Source organism: Periplaneta americana, chromosome 13 (genome assembly GCF_040183065.1).
Source record: "Periplaneta americana isolate PAMFEO1 chromosome 13, P.americana_PAMFEO1_priV1, whole genome shotgun sequence".
Classification (NCBI taxonomy): domain Eukaryota; kingdom Metazoa; phylum Arthropoda; class Insecta; order Blattodea; family Blattidae; genus Periplaneta; species Periplaneta americana.
The window spans coordinates 125,742,487-125,766,294 of record NC_091129.1 but is presented as its reverse complement, the minus strand read 5'-3'; the positions used below and the strand labels follow the sequence as shown (position 1 = coordinate 125,766,294).

Below are 23,808 nucleotides of genomic sequence, written 5' to 3'. Positions count from 1 at the left end.
GAAAAATGATGGACTTGACCCCTTTTCCAACTCACCGATTCAATTATATTACAGTAGTATAGTATGTTCATGTTATTTGTTAAAAGAGCCTGAGTACATGGTTGTTCAAAGATCTAATATATAAGTACTTCAAATGCATTCATACACAAAACAGAGGTAGGAGACATGAAAATAGAATCTCAGTAACAGCTAGAGCAGAGAAGATTATCTCTGTGCAGGCAGATGCTACTCTAATCTAGATATTGTGACAGTGAAAATCTATTTTGAGTTTTCTATTTTTTATTTTCAAGCAGTGCTCAGATGTGCATTAAATATTATAACGGAAGATGGTAAATGGTATTATTAAACAAACATGTACGATATATCATTTTAATGTACCGAAGTACATATGATATTTCCATGCAGATATTCTGCGTAATCATACGATGAAAGAGTAATGGAACGGAGAAAAACTCTCTGGAAATATCATATGTACTTCGGTACATACGGTGCTTATTCTGTCGGATCCCGGCCAACTAGTCACTCATAACGAGTGCACCTCAGCACATGTGTGGACTTTAGTCCTACGTTCACAGACATCTATGACGTAGTGCAGAGGGCGGCCACTAGAGGGAACCCAAGAGTTGGAACTTAAACTGAGACAATTCTGTCCGACACCGGGGTGGGTATCCGGTGTGGTTTAGTGGATAAAGCATCAGCACATAGAGCTGAAAACCCGGGTTCAAATCCCGGCGCCGGAGAGAGTTTTTCTCTGTTCCATTACTCTTTCATCGTAAACATGTACGAGACTTTAAAATTCAATATCATAACACTAAGTGTAACACTTGTTCATATGCAAGATGTCAAAAGCTTTTGCTTGTGGAATCAAGATTTTCATAACAGAAAACATTTTAGAAGCTAATACTAATAACTATGGAAACACCATAGCTGATGGAAAGAAAGTCAAAACTTGGATGACTTTGGGTCATTGTGCTCAATGGAATATAAATTGCAACATCGCAAATATATATGTCTCATTCCTGCTGCACGAACAAGTTTTTATTCCCCAACGCTGATACTGTATAACTCCTGTACTCTAATAAAATTGAAAATATATAACAACTCTATTATAAAATGTATCTTTCAGAATTACATCTTAAAAAAAATTGAAACTTAGAAGAAAATTTTGGGTTTTTCAACTGTGAGATGAAGGGAATTCTCCGACATTTTAAAATTACTTGCAGGTTCCTTCATCAGAATTGTAACACCGAGAATCTGCTCGCACTATTGGGTCTGTCTTTGCACTAAGTCCTAATGGAACTTACAGAGTACTGTAATCGATCTTTTCAGATCTTCGATGATACAATCCTGATGATAGAACCTGTAGGTAGTACCAAAAGTGGCAGGAAGATCATTATCTCAACACATGGGTGAAAGACCCAAAATTTCCTTCTCTACTCAATCATAGCAAAGGCTTGAAATCTCTTCCAATCTAATGTTCTAGGCAGAATGACAAAGAGATTCTGACTCAAGTACCAATGCTAATTTTAAAGTTATCTCGAGAGAGAAAGACAGTTAAGATATTTCCAAAATGATACAAGACCTTGTCATTTCAACACTATTTAGTGATAAGATGTGTGAGGAATTTGGTCTAAGAATGTCTAATTTCTAAGACACAAAAGAAAATCAATTCTTCACAGAAACCGAGGTACAAAATCACGATGTGAGTGATGTCGTATATTTCTATTGACCTTGTATTTAAATGAATTATTGTGCATGTGTTTCTGGAATTCATATAAATTTAGCAATTGAGGGGTTTGCCGGAAAAAGGGCGTATACGTCAATATGGTGAATTGAGATACAGGCAATCAAAGATTTTAAAACGCATCTAAATAAAATGTTATACAGATAGTGAACAAAATTATACATTAAATTAAAAATCTTAGCAAGTATAAATGTTTTGTAGCATTTAAGCAATTTATATTATTAAATTTCCTTATATTTGTACCATATAAAACTTCGGTCTATACGTCCTTTATCCATATAAGGATTTGCTTAGGGGATTTAATGTAGATTTCAGATTTAAATTTCACACGGAATTGAAACAAAGATACATTTTATGACATTTTATTATCTACTTCTAAAGTAATTTACATTATTTCAGATATACTGAGTAGACATTAAGTACGCAAAGCAAAATCTCTGAATATAACAGAAAAAGAAATCTCCATTTTGTGTGAACATAAATAAATGAAATTTATTCTTTGTATAATCCTGATAACAATAAGCCCAAAAATCTGAATACTGTAACAAATCTCTTTATAGAACATAAAATATTTCTGTCTGAATCTACGAGTTTCATAAGTTTGTTTACTCTTAAAGCAAGGACAATAATGAACATAAAAAGCAGTCAAAGGAAACAACTGGACTGACTAAATTGAACTATATATATTTGCTTAGTCTCTACCAAGAGAAAACGCATGCAGTACAGTATGCGGTAAAGTGCAGCACTAGCTCTACTTGTAGACTGACTGACTAAATCACGCACGCACGCAGCCCTGTACAATCAAAACAAAATTTCGCTCCTATAATTAGCGAATTATTCACTACATTTTAAACCGTTTTCCCGAAGAAGGGCGTAGAGATCTATCCGCCTTTCTCCTGGCAAACCCCTCAATTACAATTCCCTATTCACTAGTGTATAAATGTGTTATCATTCTCACATATTTTATATCACACTGTTTCACTGTATTAGAATTCTAGTTCTGTATGTATATTTTTATGATACAATATTTTCGAACAGACTATTAATAAAAAAATTGTAATTCTTCGACCACTTTTAGTTTATAAGAAATTACAATGTGACTAACGGGTTATTCTTGTTGCAACAACAAAACATCAAAATGGTGAATCCAAAAGAGGGTTCACTCGAGTTGACAGCAAGTATAATTTGTTAGCTTGTAATTACGATAAACAAAAACAGGGACAGAAGAGGCAGGCTCAGGCACATGGTATGAAGTCATCTATATCAAGGTATATCATTTCTGTGTTACAGCCAACATACTCACTTTCGTTCTGGGATCCTGGATTAGCAGCATAACATAAATTTGAATTACATGACTAATTTCGAAAGAAAAGTGACGGTGTTTAATTACAAACAATTTAGAGGTTCCCCCCCCCCCCCACACTCAACAAACCATGCAGAAGTAACTGAATAGAGCTTCGATAAAATATTGTTAAATCTTCATCAACCCTTTGACAATGGAATGAATATCACAAGACGTACTCTTGATACACAACTGTACAATTTATATTTGAACTAAATGGACTACCTGCAAATTAACAGTGACTTTCTATTCAAGAAATTTGGGGTTGAATTCTCAATGTCCACTACTTTGGATGATGAATTTTTATGCAGAAAAGGCTATAAATGCAACTTCTCACATTTTAATGACTTCAACTAATCTCACCTCATTGTACGTAAGGTGAACAATGAACATTTTCCCCTCATAGTTGATTTTCTGTACTTCAGCCCATCTAAAATGGTGAGTCTTTCGGGAGCCCTGGAAGGTCAGAATGCCACAGTGGTTGATACCCAGGTACAGCTGATTGCCTCGATGGTCCTATAACATGTAATGTACTTGATAAACAACAGGACCAGTCACTCATATTCCACATTTATGGGAGAATCTTGCACGCAACATAGTTTATTATATTCTTACATTATATGTAAAATAAATAAATAAATAAGTAAATAAATAAATAAAATCTTCTTAATGTATCCAGCTGTTTGCTGACAACATAAAGTCCACTGTAGTCTATTCAGTTTTTGTTTTTCATGAGATATGAGGGGTATTTTGATCGGTGTTCATTATAGATGGCTGTTGCTAATAGCCAAAGTTGGGGTGTAGTCAATATATACTGCAGGGCTGTGTCTTCTGCAACTGGTACTGATGATTTTAATTTATTCTTTTGTGGTTTATGGCTGCACAATATAGTTAAATGGCGTTTGGATTAGTGGTACATCAAACCCAAGTTCAAGTGTTTTAAGTATATAGTTTGTGTAATTATATTTTGAATGGAGTCTTCATGTATGAGTATGCATATTGCTCGTTGAAAAGAGCTTAAAAAATGTAGCACCTCCTATCAGCTGGACGGAACAGAGGACATGTTTAGAGAAGTGGAAGTGAAGACAAATGCCTGGGCGATGACGATGACGACAATAATGACCAAAACAGCGCAGAATGAAGAAGTTAGTAGTGATGACAGGTATTTATTATAACAAACTACGTAGTATCATGTTTTTAATATCGCACGATATCGTATAAACAGCCAATTAAGCATGCAGTGTGTGGGTTTGAAATGCGCCCTGTTCCAGGATAAAATTTATTGTTACCTGAAATGTATTTGTGTTTGTTTTTAATTTATCGTGAATACATTTGATAAAAACTTTATTTCTGTAGTTTTTTCTTTTCCCCCTTTTCAAAAGTGGTGTGGGTGGTTTATTCAAGGGTGTGGGGTATTCGAGGTCTACATATCAATCTCTCTACTTACTTATTGAACATAATTTACTTAACCAACCTTTTCCACTAATCATACTTAACATACGGCATGTTACCCGTTACCTACAGTACATGTTGTATATATTTTACCCCAGAAACCTATCATACTTATCTAATGTATACCAATGTTACCCATTTATCTATTCTAACCTATCTAATTCTTCTGCAGTTTTAATGTTTAAAAAATTATTTATATTTCAATGCATAATTTTTATTTTACCTTGATGCACACTTATATAATTCTAGTTTCGGTTTACTTTCCTATTTAAAAGCCACAATACATTATACATATCAACTCTAACATCATTTACACACACATACGATAACAATTACCATTCAGAAATACCCAAGTACCTATGTAACGGAATATCAAATTAATTAATTTTTATTTGGCTTCAGTTAAATTCTGTAATTAAAAAAAAAAAGTCCTCACTAAACATAAACCCAACCTAAACTAGATTAGGCTAGGATAGGTTAGGTCTATTTAATATAGGTTAGGTTTGGTGAGGAAGGGAGAGCAACCTTTCCTCTGAAATTAGCCTAAATTCTATTTTGAAAAATATTATTTTTCTATCCAAAAAAGGGCTGATTGATTACCTTGACAGGGTGAGGATCAACACCATATGTGTCCAATTGGCAGGCTTTACGTAAAAAGTTATTCTCTACTTGTGCTGGTGTCTGTCCCTTGAGCTGTGTCTGATGGATCTCCATCATCTTCTCTTCTATCTCTGGTGTCTGTTTCAGCAAAAGCTTGAACTCTGACACATAATTCTCCTCATGCTCCTCTGGATCATAATCCCCCAGTTCAGCTGAAACATTCACATACATTGTCAATCACGATAAAGAAACAGCATAATGCATTCAATTCGAGGCATGGACTAAAGTTTACTCATTCTTTTACCCAATGACAGATTCTGTACAACAATAAGAATAAAGTTTTCAATGTTTGATATTATTCACAAATGGAACTCAGCTAATTTTATGAAACCACATCTATCTGCAGATGGTTACAATATTGTATCAAACAATAAATATAGTGCAAAAAATAATAAACATTATAATTCAAATATAATCTAAACATTCTACAGAATATTCCAAATTGATCAAAATTAATTAATGATAAATTGTTTTAACAAGCTAGTTATTTTAGCATATGTGGTACTATAAACAGAATGATAAAATATTTAAGAAATAATTAAAGTTTTATAAAATGATGGCACTACTCTGTCATACGATGAAAGATGGCACTACTCTGTGATGGGTATCCGGTGTGGCTTAGTGGATAAAGCATCAGCACGTAGAGCTGAAAACCTGGGTTCAAATCCCGGTACCGGAGAGAATTTTTCTCCGTTCCATTACTCTTTCATCGTATGATGATGCAGAATATCTGCATGGAAATATCATATGTACTTCGGTACATTAAAATAATATATATGATATACGTAAATCACTTCGTGATTTAAGACGGCGCTTATTCCATTGGATCCCGGCCAACTAGTCACTCATAACGAGTGCACCTCAGCACATGTGTGGACTTCAGTCCTACGTTCATAGACATCTATGACGTAATGCAGAGGGCGGCCACTAGAGGGAACCCAAGAGTTGGAATTTAAACTGAGACGATTCTGTCCGACACTGGGATGGGTATCCGGTGTGGCTTAGTGGATAAAGCATCAGCACATAGAGCTGAAAACCTGGGTTCAAATCCTGGTGCTGGAGAGAATTTTTCTCCGTTCCATTACTCTTTCATCGCATGATGACGCAGAATATCTGCATGGAAATATCATATGTACTTCGGTACATTAAAATAATATACTACTCTGTGAGTCACGTGGGGCAGAAAACTTAAGACAATGGAAGAAGAAAAAGAGTAGGCCACAAGCAGAGATTGGAAAAAGAACTAAGGAAGAGACTAGTGAAGTACTTTATGTGGTATTGTAAGAGGCAGAAACATTGATATTATGACGAAGTGAAGAGAAATGGCTGGAATTATTTGAAATGGGATATGGAGAAGAATGGTACGTGTGAAATGGATGGAGAAAATAAGAAATGAAGCTGTGCTAAAATGGATGGATGAAGAAAGAGTAATATTGAAAATCATCAGGAAGAGAAAAAGAAATTGGCTGGATCAGCTGACTAAGAAGAAAACTGCCTATTGAAGAATGCACTGGAAGGAATGGTGAATGGGAAAAAAAGTTCGGGGCAGAAGCAGATGATACAAAATGTTAAGATATATGGATCATATGCGAGGACTAAGAGGAAGGCAGAAAAGAGGGGATATTACAGAATGCTGGGTCTGCAGTGAAGGATCCGCCCTTGGGCAAAAAACTAAGAATGAATGACAGACAGAGAAGCCAAAATGAGATTAATCAATATTGGAAATTACAAACTGAAACAAAGTGAAAATGTTTTCTTTCAAAATTAAAATTAAAGTCGAGAATTATAAAAACAATGCCTAGACCGCATAAAAGAATGAATAAAAGGCGACTTCTGAAATAAATTATTAATTATAAACCAATATGAAAAAAAAAAAACAAGATGGTAATAGACATAAGAAGACAAAGAACAAAATGATTATGATTATTCAATAACAGGATAATTATAAGTTTATAACTAACAAGTTCATAATAAGAACTATTGACCAGAAATACTAAATTTAAAACGTTTACTAACCCCATTTTAATCTCAGTTCAGAACGTTTAGTATGCAAAGCCATCACTGTGACAATACTCAAAACATTTCTCTTCATCTTCCGGTGATGATGCAATGATGATATTAAATTGGAAAATGACATCTGTTTCATACCTAACTGACAGCTAAACAACCAGAACAACTATAACAACTACTTTCAACGCTCTTGCTTTATATGTACATTAGTGTCGTCAACTAGATCATATTGTTTTCCAGAACGTTAAGTTTTTAATCAATTATTTAACATTGCTGTATCAACTGCAAAGTTATATAGAGTCTGAGGAATTGGTGCTGGCGTAATGGTATTTCACAAGATGAGACCAAGGGGGTTCACCATGGGATTACCTAGCATTTGTCTAACAGGTGGGAAAAACCTTGGAAGGAGGGAAAAATTCAATAAAGTAATCAGCCCAAATTAAATTTGAATCGGAAAAAAATCCAATAAAGTAACCAGCCCAAGTGAAATTTGAATCGGAAAAAATCCAATAAAGTAACCGGCCCAAGTGAAATTTGAATCAGAAAAAATTCAATAAAGTAATCAGCCCAAATGAAATTTGAATCAGAAAAAATCCAATAAAGTAACTAGCCCAAGTGAAATTTGAATCGGAAAAAATCCAATAAAGTAACCAGTCCAAGTGAAATTTGAATCGGAAAAAATCCAATAAAGTAATCAGCCCAAATGAAATTTGAATCAGAAAAAATTCAATAAAGTAATCAGCCCAAATGAAATTTGAATCGGAAAAAATTAAATAAAGTAATCAGCCCAAATGAAATTTGAATCGGAAAAAATCCAATAAAGTAATCAGCCCAAGTGAAATTCGAATCAGATCAGAAGACCTTCATCTGAGTTACATCAGTTTCCAAAAATGTTAAGGAAGTATCTTTCGACTTTAGTTTAAAATACCTGAAGAAAGAGACCTCTCTCTATACGTATCTCCAAATTCAATTCCTGCAATCTATACTTACTATAACTAACCCTGTATTTCTCACTGTTCTTATTCTGCAAATACGAGAATATAAATAAATTAGACTTGTTGTTCCCACTGTATGTTGCACTTCAGAATAGTAGTATCATAACATGTTATTTAGTGCACATCATGTTGTTCATAAATTTCTTTTTTGGAACATTGTTTTTATTTTTAGTTCCAACGTAAAAAATATGTAATAATATTTCATCTCTAAAACACAGACTCTTAAGACCCTAACAAGCTAGTACCTTCACCCCATTTCGATATTAGAAACTGTTCGTTCGTTGGTGCAAAGAACTCGCAAATATCAATTTCGAGTCAATATTTCAAAGAAAAAAATCGCCCATAAATAAAATATTTGTCATAAAATTTTAGGGATGGTAAAGATTTAGGGGGAGAATTTTGGAGATTTATTCTAAAATCATCAAATCCTTCTTAAATTAGCACTTATTTATTGTTCTGTAAAAAAAAAAACTTTCTTTTGTTGTACTTCTTTCACGAAGTTCTGAATTGTATCCTTGTAAAGTACATCTACTTGGAGGTAAATTATTATTTCGTTTTAATATTTAATATATACAAACAAGTACAGGTCTTTATGGAAGAGAGAATTACATGCATTCATAGACAATACAAACAGTTACTTGCTTCAGTCAGGGACTGCTGCTCATTATTACTTCGCATTATTCATTTTATAGATTTCTTTTATAAAAGATTAATTTTCTTTCCATTCGCGTGCACTCCTAATAAATTCATAAGTTAAAAATTTGACTTCCTAGTCTCTTGTGCTTTGCTTGCCCTTTGTGCAAACTTATAAACTGTGTTTGAAAATTATAGTAACACTTTAATATTACCATTATTAAACGTTATAAACGCTCAATGTGAGAACCTCTTGTTACACTGTATACAGCAACATGATAGTCAAATTCTTGCCATACTCGCTTCAACATATGTTTATGGATGGAATCGCAGCAACGATCCGATGTTTTACTTCTTCAAGGTCTTGGGGGTAGAGTTGTTACATAAACTGCATCCTTCACATAGAACCCCAAAGAAAGAAGTCACATGGTGTCAAGTCTGGTGACCTAGGAGGCCAAGGGCGATAGGCAAGATCAGTGGTAGCACGTCCAATCCAACAATGTGATAGATAGTAAATTCTGAAATATCTACGAAACAATCTTTGTTACTGAATTTGTTTTCGCAAGCTGCAGAATGCAAAATGATTTATGTTGTGGAGTTTCCAGTTTTCAACAATGCCTCTCATAGCAACAGAATGAAATATGTTTCTGAAACTTATAACTTGAAACTTTAAAATTTTGACTGTTAACTGACGTGTACCGTGTCAATTTCTCATTAATACTGACTTAATAATAAATAATAATCATATGAAAGTGTTACCATAATTTTGAAACATAGTGTATTATCTTCATCTTTCCCTCTCGTTCTGAATCCATAAACAGTAGAGTTTCAAGAATAATAATAATAATAATAATAATAATAATAATAATAATAATAATAATAATAATTTAATTCGCAAGAAATGAAAACCGATAGCATAAAAAACAAACGTACTTTATGAAAACAATTATACAGGGTGATTCAGTGACTGTGTTACAAACTCTTAGGAATGATAGAGAAGACAATTACAAACAACTTTCATATAGGAACCTATGTCCGGAACCAGCTAGAATCGAACTCAAGGCCAGCCTTTTCAAGTTCGGTTGCAGACGAACTGTTCCTGCAAACATTGGTGATTTCTCATAAACATGGTACTCGGCATTGTAAATCATATTTTAACTGATTATACCTTGCAACTTTCCTTCATTGCCTTTTGCTCTTCCATAAATGAAATGCATGAGCCAGTTGCGAGAAATGTTGCAAGATTTAATCAGTGAAAATATAATTTACGATACCAACTAGCTTGTACCATGTTTATGAGAAATAATCAAATTTGCAGGAACAGATCGTCTGCAACCAAACTTCAAAAGGATGCCGCTGAGTTCGATTCTAGCTAGTTACACTGACTAACATATCTCGGTCTGTAACTACCAAACAGAACGTTTCCGAACATAGGTTCCTATATGAAAGTTGTTCATAATTTATTGTCTCCTCTATTAGCCATAAGAGTTTGTAACACAGTCACTGAATCACCCTGTATATCTCTGTTCCGTGTGGTTCAGTACACCTAGTTTGCATAGTCAACAAAGACTGGACAGACTCACACTGGATGATATAAGCTGCTAGCAGCGCTGCCTCTGCTGGAGTGCAGTAGAGCCGGCCATGCAGTAGATCCCGCTTGAGCTGCAGGTAGATCTGGTAGCGTGTGATCTCCTCCTTGAGCCGAAATGGGTCTGGGGGGTAGAATTTGACCCGAAAGCTAAATAAAATAGGTTCCATATCTGCAATGATAACGCAACATGAAAATGATGACTTTTAAATATCTTGGAAATTATCACACAATTCCACTTCAGTCACTGATCTACAGATCTTACCTTTGACTTGCTTGACGACTGTTTTGGCAGGATCCAGCCAGTGCTGTAATGCAAAAGAAAAGCTTCTTTACTAAAATACTGATTTTAACACCTTAAGTCCTACCCATTTCTGATTAGACTTATGAGATACATCAACAAAGTCCACATCTGTGGAGTAACGGTCAGCGCGTCTGGCCGCGAAACCAGGTGGCCCGGGTTCGAATCCCGGTCGGGGCAAGTTATCTGGTTGAGGTTTTTTCCGGGGTTTTCCCTCAACCCAGTACGAGCAAATGCTAGGTAACTTTCGGTGTTGGACCCAGGACTCATTTCACCGGCATTATCACCTTCATATCATTCAGACGCTAAATAACCTAGATGTTGATACAGCGTCGTAAAATAACCCAATAAAAAAATACATCAACAAACAAGTGAAATGTACAGGGTCCTTAAAAAGATACTCCAGTTTTCATTTAATTTTATTTCAAAACTACATAATAAGTGTAACAATTTTTGTGCGTGGGTAACCAGTAAATTTGGGAACATAGTAATGATGTGAAAATATTTTCAATATTTGCTCCACTAGCATCCAAGATCAGCGGCATCTGATTTCTTTAGTTCTCCACAACTTCAACAAGGGTTTCTCTTCTCATGCAGCTCATGCAGATCACTGCAATCTCCAATCCTTTAATACTAGTTAGTTAGTGGGGTTTAAAAAGGGCGCGTCAACTACTATGGCTATTTGCGCCTTTTCTAAAATCCTTCACAAAACAGAAACACAATACAATAATCAGAATACTTAAAAGAACTAAAAAGCGTTGTTACGGCTAAAACGAGGTAAACAAATGCAGTTTCATCCTTTAATACTTTCCAAACTATTCTTGTACATGGTATCCTTTAGGAAACCCCATAATACAACAAGAACTGAAATCGGGGGAGTATAGTGGTCAGGACCATGCATAACTGAATAGTTCCGGAAACTGATCAGACAACATTCTGTGCTCAAATTGCTTATTGATAATATTCAAGATTGTAGCCTATTTGCAGTATGGAATCAAGACCAGTCATCATGTTGAAAAACTTTTCTCCAAAATTAATGTTCATTCCTTGGAGAAAAAAAAAAATTAAAATAAAAAACTACGGTTTATTTAACGACGCTCGCAACTGCAGAAGTTATATCAGCGTCGCCGGTGTGCCGGAATTTTGTCCCGCAGGAGTTCTTTTACATGCCAATAAATCTACTGACATGAGCCTGTCGCATTTTAAACACACTTAAAATGACATCGACCTAGGCCAGGATCGAACCCGCAACCTCGAGCATTCAAGGCCAGCGCTATACCAAGTACGCTACTGAGGCCGTCCATTCCATGGAGAAAAGAAAGAATCATACAAGTAAATGGCTACAACGAACAGTATTCACAGTATCCATAAAAAATATTGGTTCAACAATAGCATGTGGTGATACTGCACAACATACTAAGTATTTTAGGAGATGTAATAGCGTCTCCATTATAGAATGCAGTTGTTCACTGACCCAAACACATATTTTGTTTGTAGACGCACCTATGTATTTAAATGAAAATGAACCTCATCATTGAATCACACATTGTGCAGTAACTCAGGATTAGTTTCCACAAATATCTTAAAGCTAGTGTACAAATCAACTTTGCCAGCTTTATTGAATGCATGAAGAACTTGGTACATTTTAATTTTGTGCACAAAAAGAATTTTACATTTTTTTAACACCCGGCATCATGTTGTCGACGAGTTGTTGAGCTACAAGATTTAATGACTTTTTGGAACTCTGTACCAGTAACATATCGAGTGTATCTTTCAGTGTTGTAACCGACCTCTTCTTACTACACTTCTTGTTATCCATTAAATTCCCTGTATTTTCGAATTTATTCAATAATCTGTTCATTGCAGACTTACTCCGTAGTTCTCTGCTTTCGAATTTCGCTCTAAATTCACACTGCACTGTAATAACATTCTTTGTTTGATAAAATCATGTCATAATATCATAATATACACACGCTACTGTAATGTTTACCCCACATTTATCACTGCTATACTGCCATACTGCTGCCTCAGAATTAAATTTCTCAACTGATTCCCTAGACAGTTTTGAAATAAAACTGAATAAAAACTGGATCTTTTTTTTTTTTTTTTTGAAAAATACAAAGCACGCAACTTACAACAAAACAGCAAGAAAAATATTTTTAATTCACCCAAATTACAATATTTACAAGATTAACTTCATAAATTGTCGTCTTACAGCTGGGGAAAACGTCGGAAAAAACTCAACAAGGTAATGAGCCCAAACTGGAATCGAACCCATACCCGAGCACAGCTCCGGATAACACAGGCAAACGCGCCTATCACGTGGGCTACGCCGATGGCCTAAAATTATTTCATAATCCGTATCTGTATCTAATCTCTGAACAGAAGTACACATTTTGTAGACAAAGCCTGATTTTGATTTATTTGAATCTTTCTTATATTTTAACATGTGAAATAGCCACGGAAGTATTATCGAGCTTCTATGCAAGAAGATTTTCCAAATACACGTTATGAAAAATCATAGAGAACGAGGAGCGAGCAAGCTTATAGATTAACATTTAATATACAGAGTGATTCAAAAGTCTCTTGACATTTTCCTGATATCGCCAATGTATGGACTTCTTTTATATATAATTGGAAAGAATGCTCACCATACAAGAAAGAATAGCAGTCGTTTCAGCTCGACTACGTGGAATGACCTACGAATAGGCACAGCAAGATTTCGAGAGAAGATTCAGGAAACCAGGGCCTAGCAGGCAAGCTATCAGAGATCTGGTAAACAAATTCCAACGAACTGGCAATTTTGCAGATGAGGAGCGTTCGAGAAGACCGGCTACAACACCACATAACAGTGCAAGCCATACAGGATGCCATCACACGGAGTCCCACCGCTTCTACCAAGAGACTGAGGAGGGATGTTTCACAAAGCACTGATGGCGTACCTTACGCTATACGCCATATCACATCCAGATAATGCACAAGCTTGAACCTGAGGATTTTACAGCTCTACAAGCAATGTGTTTTGACTTGTTAGATGCAGTCGAGAATGAAAACCTGATGAACAATGTGCTGTTCAGTGATGAAGGGTCGTTTATGTTCGCTGAGCGAACAATTACAGGGAATACCTACCTTGACATGCTACAACACTTCTTGGTACCCCAGCTGGAACAGGATGGAATAACAGACACCGTTGTTTTCCAGCAAGATGGCGCACCACCCCATTTTGCCTTAATTGTAAGAGAATACCTCAATGAACACTTTCCCAATAGGTGGACAGGTCGTGGCTCATCGAGAATTTGATCATCCCGCTCTCCAGACCTGATGCCCTTAGACTTTTTCGCCTGGGTATTCATTAAGTCTAATGTGTATCGATTACGGGTCGACACTCTATAGGAATTAGGACAGCAGCAGACGAGATCATGCATGCTATGTTGAACAAAATGTTCCGGTCTACGGAAGAAAGATGGAGGCTCTGCCTAGACGTAGAGAGCAACCACATTGAAATGCACTAAATGTAGTCTTTGGTGTAGTATGTTTCAGAAGTATAGGAACTTTTGCAATTACATGCCATTTTCCATAAAATGTCAAGAGACTTTTGAATCACCCTGTATTGTTTCTCTGACTTAAACAGGAGTATAAAGAGACCTTTGACGAATCGTCGAAATAGCATATACAGAATGATAAGCCACTCCATATTTTAAACTATTTATTTATTAACAGATATTGTTGAAACCAGTTTATAATATACACCATTCCTTGAAACCAATATAAGATTCTTTGCAAGTGAACTATGGCGCCTGTGTTCAATGTGGAAGTGAAAGCCAAAGTTGCAGTCCCTTATAAGGTCTGGGGATCTGTGGTACGAGTAAAAACGTGGAATCCATGTAACACTGGTCGCAAAAACTATATACAAATTATCATCGTAAGTTACTAATAATGGACAGTGTCACCGATACAAAAAGATCAGAAAGACCATTAACCTCGAGAACACCAGAGAATGCCGCCAGAGTTAATGAGATGTTCGTGAGGAGCCCACGGAAATATATGCATCAAGGAGCTAGTGAAAGTGGTCTCTCACGTCATGCAGTTTCAATTATTCTCAAGAGAGATCTCTTTTAAGGAAGTCTCATTATGTACAGCTATAGTTCCCTGATGGCCGATTGTGACAAAAGAACTGAATTTGCAGAAATTTCCTTGGATGACTGGCCCGATGAAACAATGTTTCACAATGATAATGAAATGGAGAAATGGTGACGGAATGATGTAAATGCCTAATTTGGGAAAAAACGGGAAAACCCCAACTGCAACCTTGTCCGCCACAAGTATCACTATGGAGACCTTACCGGGAATCGAACCCGGGCCACCTGCGTGACAGTCTGAAGGTCTGACCATTCAGCCACCGAAGAGGTGTGGTTGGGTATCACTTCTTCTACAGTAAGTTTTTCCTTACTTTCTGCAACAACAATGCATTCCGAAAGATACCTGGAAATTCTCTAAGAAAACCACGCGACTTGGATGAATTGGAAGTAACAATCTGCAATGTGTTAAATAAAAATATAATGATTCGAAAACTTTTTGGTGTCGGCAATAATTGAACTTAATAATAATTTACTGTTCGCTTAATCCTGTCACATGTTCGAGTAGGTTACAGTTTTCAGTTTTTACCTTCAAAATTATGTTTTTCTTGAAGAAGAAAAATTGCTTACGTGTCTAGAGTCTGGAAATTTGTATGAATGTGATTGTGAGAGTGTCGGGTTAATATTAATTAGCCAATTTTCAAAACTATAAAATACAATATATCAGGACTGTCGCTGGGCAGTAACTGAACACAAGTTTCATCGTCACATTGTTAACAAGACAACTCTATCTGTTAGCACGAACATAAAGCACTAATAGATGTTCTAGAGTTACCAACAACGAAAAAAAAAATGCAAGTCTCTTTAGCTCGACAGTATACTCAAGATTGGGACTAATAGCTAACAGACTTCGAACTTACAAAAGGTCTTTCGTCAGTTTAAAAACTCTTTACGAACAATAAAGGAAATAAATATATTTGGACATTCAAATTGCCATGAAACGGTTACAGAATGAAAGTGTGTAATCTTCATGATATCGTTTATTTAGATTTTGTCCAAATTTCCGCTCCTTGCCATTTTTTTATTTTTACGCACGGCAGGCATATCATCCTCCGTGACTGCGGTAATGTTGCTAGCTATAAACTGAGTGTACTCGTGTTCGATTCCGATGATAGAATAGAACATTTATCTATAGTAATGTCACAAGTTCTCTCGTGGATTTATCGGGAAATCTCAGACCTCGAGTGACATTTATCAGGACTATTCCGTGAATAAAATAAAAATGTAAATAATATATCCCTAAAATTCGTTCACAAAATGTTAATAATTGCATATGTATGAATATCGATTACTGCAATAAATAAATTGGAAGTTATTAAGTAATGCCAATTGAGAAAAGCGAAATACAGGTTTAACAATGTTAATTACATGTATTGCGCTTTTATCTTGTTATTATAACAGAAATACGTTTTCATTATAACATTTTATAATATAATTACAAATAACCTATTAATGCATTAATTAAATGAACGCTTGTTGAAAACGTAGTTATCAAATATGGATGAAGGATTTGTAATTTTCTTTAGATACAATGGACATGGAATTAAAAAATTAAGATGTAGATGTGGAAGTAGGATTTCGCATTTTATTTAGTACTTCATCGTTACGTTAATGGATTCATGCTCTTCGATTTACGGGGAAACAGTTGGCGACAGTGACTAAACAAAAGATTAATCATGCGGTAAATTGATTGTGATAAATCTGGTTGCAAAATTATCGCGATGTATGATTGGTTGCAATTCAAAATTTCGTTACACTTCATTGGTCGAAAATGGAGTGACGTTGTAAAAACGAAATAGTCTCCTTTAAATATACAGACATACAGTCTATAGTGATAAGGCAAACCACGCAGTGGCCCAAGTGGCAGCAAACTTGAGTACGTTTACTATTCCATCATTCCCGAAACCTCTTGCGCGGACACGAAATTGGGTTTACCTTTGAGATTTTTATCCCCCCCCCCCAAGTTCCCTTTGACATGTTTGGATTGTTCACTTGTTTACGGAATCCGTCGCCTCATCCAGAACTTTGTATTAAGTTCGCCAACAATTGTTCCACTAGTTATAATCCTCCATGTTTGTCTGATTTTATGAAATTCGTAATATTTCCATGCCTGTAGCCATAGAACATATTAAGACACTGGAAAAGATTAAAAAACGGGCTCTCAAGTGTTGTCGGAAAAATTCATCATTAAAATGGGACACACTCAAGGACAGGAGAACGCGAATTCGATTATGCGCACTGTTCAAAACATATAGAGGTGAGCCTGCCTGGAGAGAAATAAAAAATAAAAAATAGGTTGCAACCGCCAAATTACTCTTCAAGGAACGACCACTCATACAAATTGAGGGAAAGAAGACAGAGGACGGACACTGGAAAGTTTTCTTTTCTCAATCGTACTATCAGGGACTGGAATGCTTTACCTGCAGACTTACTAAAGGCTTTACCAACAACCAAAAACGTATTTAAAATAGGCTTAAGAACTTTACTAATAGACGGTAATTATACACAGTATGTAAAGGATGTAAATGATATTTTGTTATTGAAATGTTGTATCAGTGTAGAATTATGTTGTGTCAGTGAAGTGTGTTGTGTCAGTGAAACGTGTTCCTGTCAGGGAAGCTTTATAGTTTATAGTGGCAGTGCAAAGTATTTGAACAGTGAAATGTTTTTGAAGCGTTAGTGAAATCAGGATAGAATCAGTGAAATGTGTCGTAGTTCCAGTGCAGTGAGTGAGTTGACAGCGAAATGAGTGTAATGTGGAAAGGTACTTGTGCAGATATGACCATATCATACTCGTGGGTTTTAGTTCGAACTTAGATTTAAGATACAAATTAGATTTATTTTAAATGTTATTTTAAGTGATCATGCTTCATTTAATTTAGGATATTCCCTATTATTATTATTATTATTATTATTATTATTATTATTATTATTATTATTATTATTAATTATTTTAATTATTGGTATTATTATTAACTGTATTTTTAATTAATAAGTTTATTATTGTCATTATTGAGTGTAATTAGTTACCACTGCCACCGGGTATATACCCATTGCAGTGTGAATAAATAAATACATACATAGTCACCTTCAATGTGAGGCCCCAGCAAGGTCAACTGGAGACATTGCAGAAACAGATGTATACTGTACATCCGACGGAACTGATATCTCACATTGAGTCAGGGGCGACGCCAGCAGAGGGGCTTCATTGGGCTAGTGCCCGCCCAAAATTAACTAATACCCACCCATATGGAATACTGCCGCCCATCTTCCCTCTCTTATCTGCCCCCTCCCACATTCCGCACAGATATTGAAATTGCAGCTAAAACTAGTTTCAGAACACTTTTCAACCCACTTTACTAATCTATTATTATTATTATTATTATTATTATTATTATTATATCATTTAGCTCACAACTTTGTCCTAGTAGTTTCTTCGCAGCTTCTCTAATTGCTGTGGATAAACCAACAATGTTCATCTTCTAATACGTTAAATCATCTTTAAATTTTAGTGTACACTTTCTTAATCATTTTTCACGTCTAGGTGATACGCAAAATAGAAACTAATGTTATACAAATTAACACCTATAATATTTAGTATTTATTTATTTAACCTGATAGAGATAAAGCCGTCAGGTAATATGATTAATCTGTTGAGCTATAATAATAATAATAATAATAATAATAATAATAATAATAATAATAATAATAATAATAATAATAATAATAATAATACTGTAATGGCATAACGAATTCATTGGGATAGGCCATAAGGAGAAAGAGTTGCTATATTTAGTAAGTTCTCCCACCTGAAATCAAATTAAAAATTCTTTCTCCGCCTATGCATTGAGCACTGTGTAACGTGACATACTCGTACGTTGTTATACAAATTCAAATTCAAATTCAAATTTATTTACAATTTACATTTGAATTGAATACATATGAATAGATACCCGAAATGAGCATAATGCTCGTGCTCGGGTACAGACTGATCGTTTTGAGAAGACAAAATAAAATCACTATAAAAATTATATCAGAAGTAATACAAACGTTATCCCAGTTTCAACTAGTGTCGACCGTGGTTTAGGCATTGCGCGATCTTCAGAATGAATCATATTTGGTCTTCATACCACAGCTGTTGCAGGCAAACCAATGAACACCGTGTTCCAGCAGACTGGCGCACCACCTCATTGAAGAAAAGAAGTTCGTGTTTTCTGAATTTTAGAAATCGAATGTCTGCGTTATTTAAATTATGAAATTTGGGTTAAATTTGTTGTGGCGGTAAATATTTTACCCCATCTTTTGAATGATTGAGAGTTCTGTGAGAACTCTACTAGTCGTTTGTTCAATAACCTACTGTACACGTCATACGTTCAAGACACTCATTGCTTACTAGTTGTGAATTACATTCATTTCATTGTAATTTTTCACGTCAGAACTCTCAGCTTTCCTATTCGAGATTTGAAGGGTAAGTATTTCAGATAAGATTTTTTTTTTTTTTCCGGAAATAATACACATCCCCCCCCCCCCTCTCCCGTACAAAATTATGAAAGATGAGTTTGCCACGCCATCTCTGTTTATAAGCTATGGTGATTAGTATTACAGTTTAAAATGGCAAGTTGGAATTCATTCTTAGTAACTCGTAAAATTGAAAGTATACTGCGTTGTAACATAAATTTTAATTATTACACAATGAAGAAGTTCACAAAAATAATCTACGTCAGTTAGAACAAGGGATGAAATAAAGTTTTCGTACTAAGACGCCGATTGGTCATGTACCAATGTGCGCTCTTATTACGAACAAATTCAAACATGTATTGGCAGTTTTCTTACGCACAAACTGAAATAATGAACGTATCATTTGCAACACCGTACACAAGTGTTAGACGCTAATTGGTACACTCTGATGAATCCTACATTCCCTGTGGTGTCATTATAACGACAATTGGTTTAACAGCGCCGTCAGTGTTGTATTTTACAACTTTCAAATGGGTTAAATGCCTCACAATGCCTCGACTTGTGTTTAACTGCTCGTTGAAATGCTCAACTTCCAGGGCACGTAGATGTATGCAGAACGTACGTTCCATGTGGAAAGTCGTATTTTGTATTATAATTTGCGATGACTATAAAAACTTATTTATGAATTAGACAAGAAGTGTGTGCACGTTTCATGTGGTCACATTTTTAATGTGAATATGAGGATGTTTCTGTGAACTTTTACCGTTTACCGGATGAACACGAGGAGTGGTGTGCTTTTATGTAATTTGTTGTTTAATAAACAAACATTACATACCGTGGCTTGTACAAAAACAAAAGTTTGGTGTCATATAATGGGCACATATTTTCTCATACATTTTATATCTCATACGTTTTACGCTGGAACTGCTGTGTTAATATCTTCTGTCAAATTAATTGTGCATAATTATTATTTCGACATATATTTAATTTCAAACATTCACTAGCTTCCTACCATTTCAACACAATGCCAAAATCATAATTTCAGGTTAAAGAAAGAAATAAAAAATCTTTGTTATTCTACAACCGAATAACATTTTTATTTTGATATGAGCAATTCGAAATTACAGGGAGTTGAATTGAAACGGAAGTATCCTTTATTGTAAATGATCGCTACAGAATGCCTGGTAAGTGACTCCCTATTTTAAAATAATATAATTTCTTTATTTTGTTAACCGATTTTGTTCAAACTGGTATTATAATACACGTCATCCCTTGAAGTTTGTTTGACATAATTTTAAAACTACAAAGTGCTCCAGCACTTCCGATACATTTCTTTAAACGAACTGATACGTTCGCAATTAGATAATCTGTTAGAATTATATACAAGATTTAGTCAAAACTCTTTACGAATGGAAGATTTGTATTTTTTTTTTTTTTACTATTTCTCACGAATATACAATTAAAACATTACAAATCAGTAACTTTAAATTAATAATGAACTTTCACAGGAACTATGCCGTCAAGGCATCAAACAACATTCCGTTTATTAACATGCTTACCCTTTGTCTGGTGTGGTCAACATAGCGAAGCCCGAAGTAGTCTTTTTCGATGAGATTTAACTGGCGACAAACGTATTCCAACAGGTACTTCCCTTTGTGATGACTCTGCAACAGAAAGTGACACGTGACCAGCTAAGAGATGAAGATACAAATGAAAACTGTATATTAAGCATAGCATACACTGTTAGACTAAGATAATCCGAACATAGCGTGGATCTCGTCTGTATATTTCTAAACACCGTCACTACATTCACCTTTTCTCTCCTCCGTTACGAAAATCGAAATCTAAATCGACATCATTTATAATGGTGAGCTGTCTATCTCTTTTGCCTCCAAAACGCTTCGGTCTATGAAGGAGTATTTGCTGCCACTTTTCTGCTTTGTCCGTCAGAAGCATATGCGGTTTCACAAGACGCCTAGAGGATAGTGCAAAGCTTGCGATAGAATTACTTACATTAAATTAAATTACGGTTTATTTAATGACGCTCGCAACTGCCAAGATGTCAGCGTCGCCAGTGCGCCGTAATTTAGTCCCGCAGGAGTTCTTTTATATGCCAGTAAATCTACTGACGTGAGTCTGTCGCATTTAAGCACACTAAAAATGTCATCGACCTGAGCTGCGGCACACTACCTAAGAATACGAAATAGTAATGTAGAATATGTCAGGTTCCCTTCATTCTTACAGAATATAATACAACTGTACATACAGCAAGGTTCTGCTACTTGCATAAACACCAGGCGGTGTTCTATATCAGCGCTATTCTTTTAAACATATTGTCGGGATGAGCCCTAAAAGAAATGGGCCACGGACCACTTCCCTTCCCCCACTCTTTCTCTTCTACTATCACAAAGAACTTGCTAATTTCTTAGATAACAAACATGTACTATGATAATAGGGGAAATAATTGTATTGCAACTTCACAGGGCTAACGGCTTCGAAGCTGGGTACCTGGTTCAAATGAAGTGCACTGGTAGCAATTTAAACATGGGGGCATGAGATAGTTACTCTGCCTGCCATAAAAAATTCACTTCAATTAAATCCCCAAGGTAAAAATAAAATAAAATAAAATAAAAACATGAAGATATAATAAGCAGATTCTATAACATGCGAATACGGCTTCGTGGTCTAGCAATCAGTATTCCTGACTATACATCAAGAGATTCCGGGTTCGATTCTCGTCCTTGGGATTGAGATTTGTCCTTAAAGATATTTCATACTTTCACTACAAGAAGAATTTTCTGGAATACGACGATTCTGGAACTCATAAAGTTAGAGGAACAGATTGAATTAGAAATGAGATATCAACGTTAAATATTTAGAAATTAAGTATTGGGTCATCACAAGTGTTGGATTACATAATTTTTCTTGTTAGAATGGATTTGATTTTATTTTATTTATAGTCTCAGCCATATCATTTGATTTTAACACTCAAATTATTATTATTATTATTATTATTATTATTATTATTATTATTATTATTATTATACAGGTTTACAATGCATAAAAGTATCTTCCGGTGCCCAATGTTGTACACATTCATTCTCTTCCTCCAACGATGATAAAATTAACATAGTTCTGTTCATTTACTTATATTTTTTAAGTAATAACTTAAGTTTGTGCAGAATTACTTTAACCTTGTTTTGCATGCCTATGTCATTGTCACTAAACTGAAAGTTACTACTATAGTAGAAATATGTCTGTTATTTATGATTGTTTAAGAGACGTTATACACAAATTTATTTCCACATGTCTGAAACTTGTAGCTAAACATTTTTTCATATTTTACACATGAGCCTAAATTACCATTCACATAAATTATAACACTCATAATTAGGGATAAGATTTTTTGGGTAAACAAATATTTTATTTGCACTGTAAGTTTCGGACAAAGGTCACCTGAGCATATATTTTACATTTTATTTCACATAGAAACACATATTTTGAATTTTAATGTAAATACATATTTTCAAATATTCACATAAAACACACACACAAAAATACATTTTCATCAAATATAATTTTCGATAAAAGACCTATTTCAAATTAATCATTCCGAATGTTCAGTGCAGTAGTATAGACGTGACAGCTGGCAACTGTTTCTCGTTCAGAGCAGTTGCTTAGACATGACAGCTGGCAACTGATTCGCGGAATTGCTCTATCTGTGGACCTGCAGTCCACCACAAGCGATAAAAGCTGTCATCACTGAACAATTACATTCTAACTAACACATAAACACTGGTGTGTCATTTAGGAGTGTCTTGCAAGTTATAACGCTGATTCAGGGAGCAATTATAATTCCATAAACATCAGCTACCTCTGTTTTCGTTTCCAATCATAAACATGTCTCTAGGGAGTGCATGTTGTTTCTCAATGGTAGAGTGCTCTTTTTCCCAGTACAAGGCAGTGTTCCCCGATAATCGTCAGTCATTTGTGATGGACAACTTGAGGATGGATCTCACTGTGTACGGTAATTTTTAAGCAGTTGGCGAGATAATTTATACTGGTGAGTACAATATATTGTTTATATTCACATAAATAGAAACATAATTAAACATTTTTCCTTTTTTGTCACATATTTTCCCCATTTTTAGTACATAAAAATAAATATTTTCCCGATTTTTTGCACCTAAAAATTCGAGCCCTACTCATAATCAGCTTACATCCTATTCTACAAAGGCATTTCGTTCCTATTACATGATTCTGTAATCTTTAATATATACAGGGGCATTATTTTATTTTTACTAACATTTTAAATATTAACTCGGCTATACCTATGAATCAACGCCGTTTGCTACCCCCTTCCACGACTGGAGTTCGATGATACTGGCGTAATATACAAACAAATCACTTTACTAGGTATAGGAGGGAAGAAAAGTAGTTCATCCATTTACGTAAACTAAGAAATATCGCGCTTTTGAGTTTGATCATT

The 23,808-nt window shown here is 35.0% G+C and overlaps 1 protein-coding gene across 6 annotated transcripts in view; it reads right to left on the bottom strand.

The window, feature by feature from the left end:
- Positions 1-23,808, bottom strand: part of Frmd5 (FERM domain containing) — a 104,100-nt gene that overhangs the window by 19,814 nt on the left and 60,478 nt on the right. For 4 of the 6 annotated variants that reach the window (XM_069844148.1, XM_069844152.1, XM_069844147.1 and 1 more), the window contains exons 2-7: positions 20,879-20,983; positions 10,690-10,732; positions 10,420-10,596; positions 5,139-5,350; positions 3,450-3,602; positions 3,048-3,062 (exon numbers count right to left, since the gene is read on the bottom strand). In XM_069844148.1, coding sequence (XP_069700249.1) covers positions 3,048-3,062; positions 3,450-3,602; positions 5,139-5,350; positions 10,420-10,596; positions 10,690-10,732; positions 20,879-20,983 — 705 coding nt within the window. The remainder of the gene's footprint in view (positions 1-3,047; positions 3,063-3,449; positions 3,603-5,138; positions 5,351-10,419; positions 10,597-10,689; positions 10,733-20,878; positions 20,984-23,808) is intronic. The other 2 variants (XM_069844150.1, XM_069844151.1) reach the window with 1 other exon arrangement.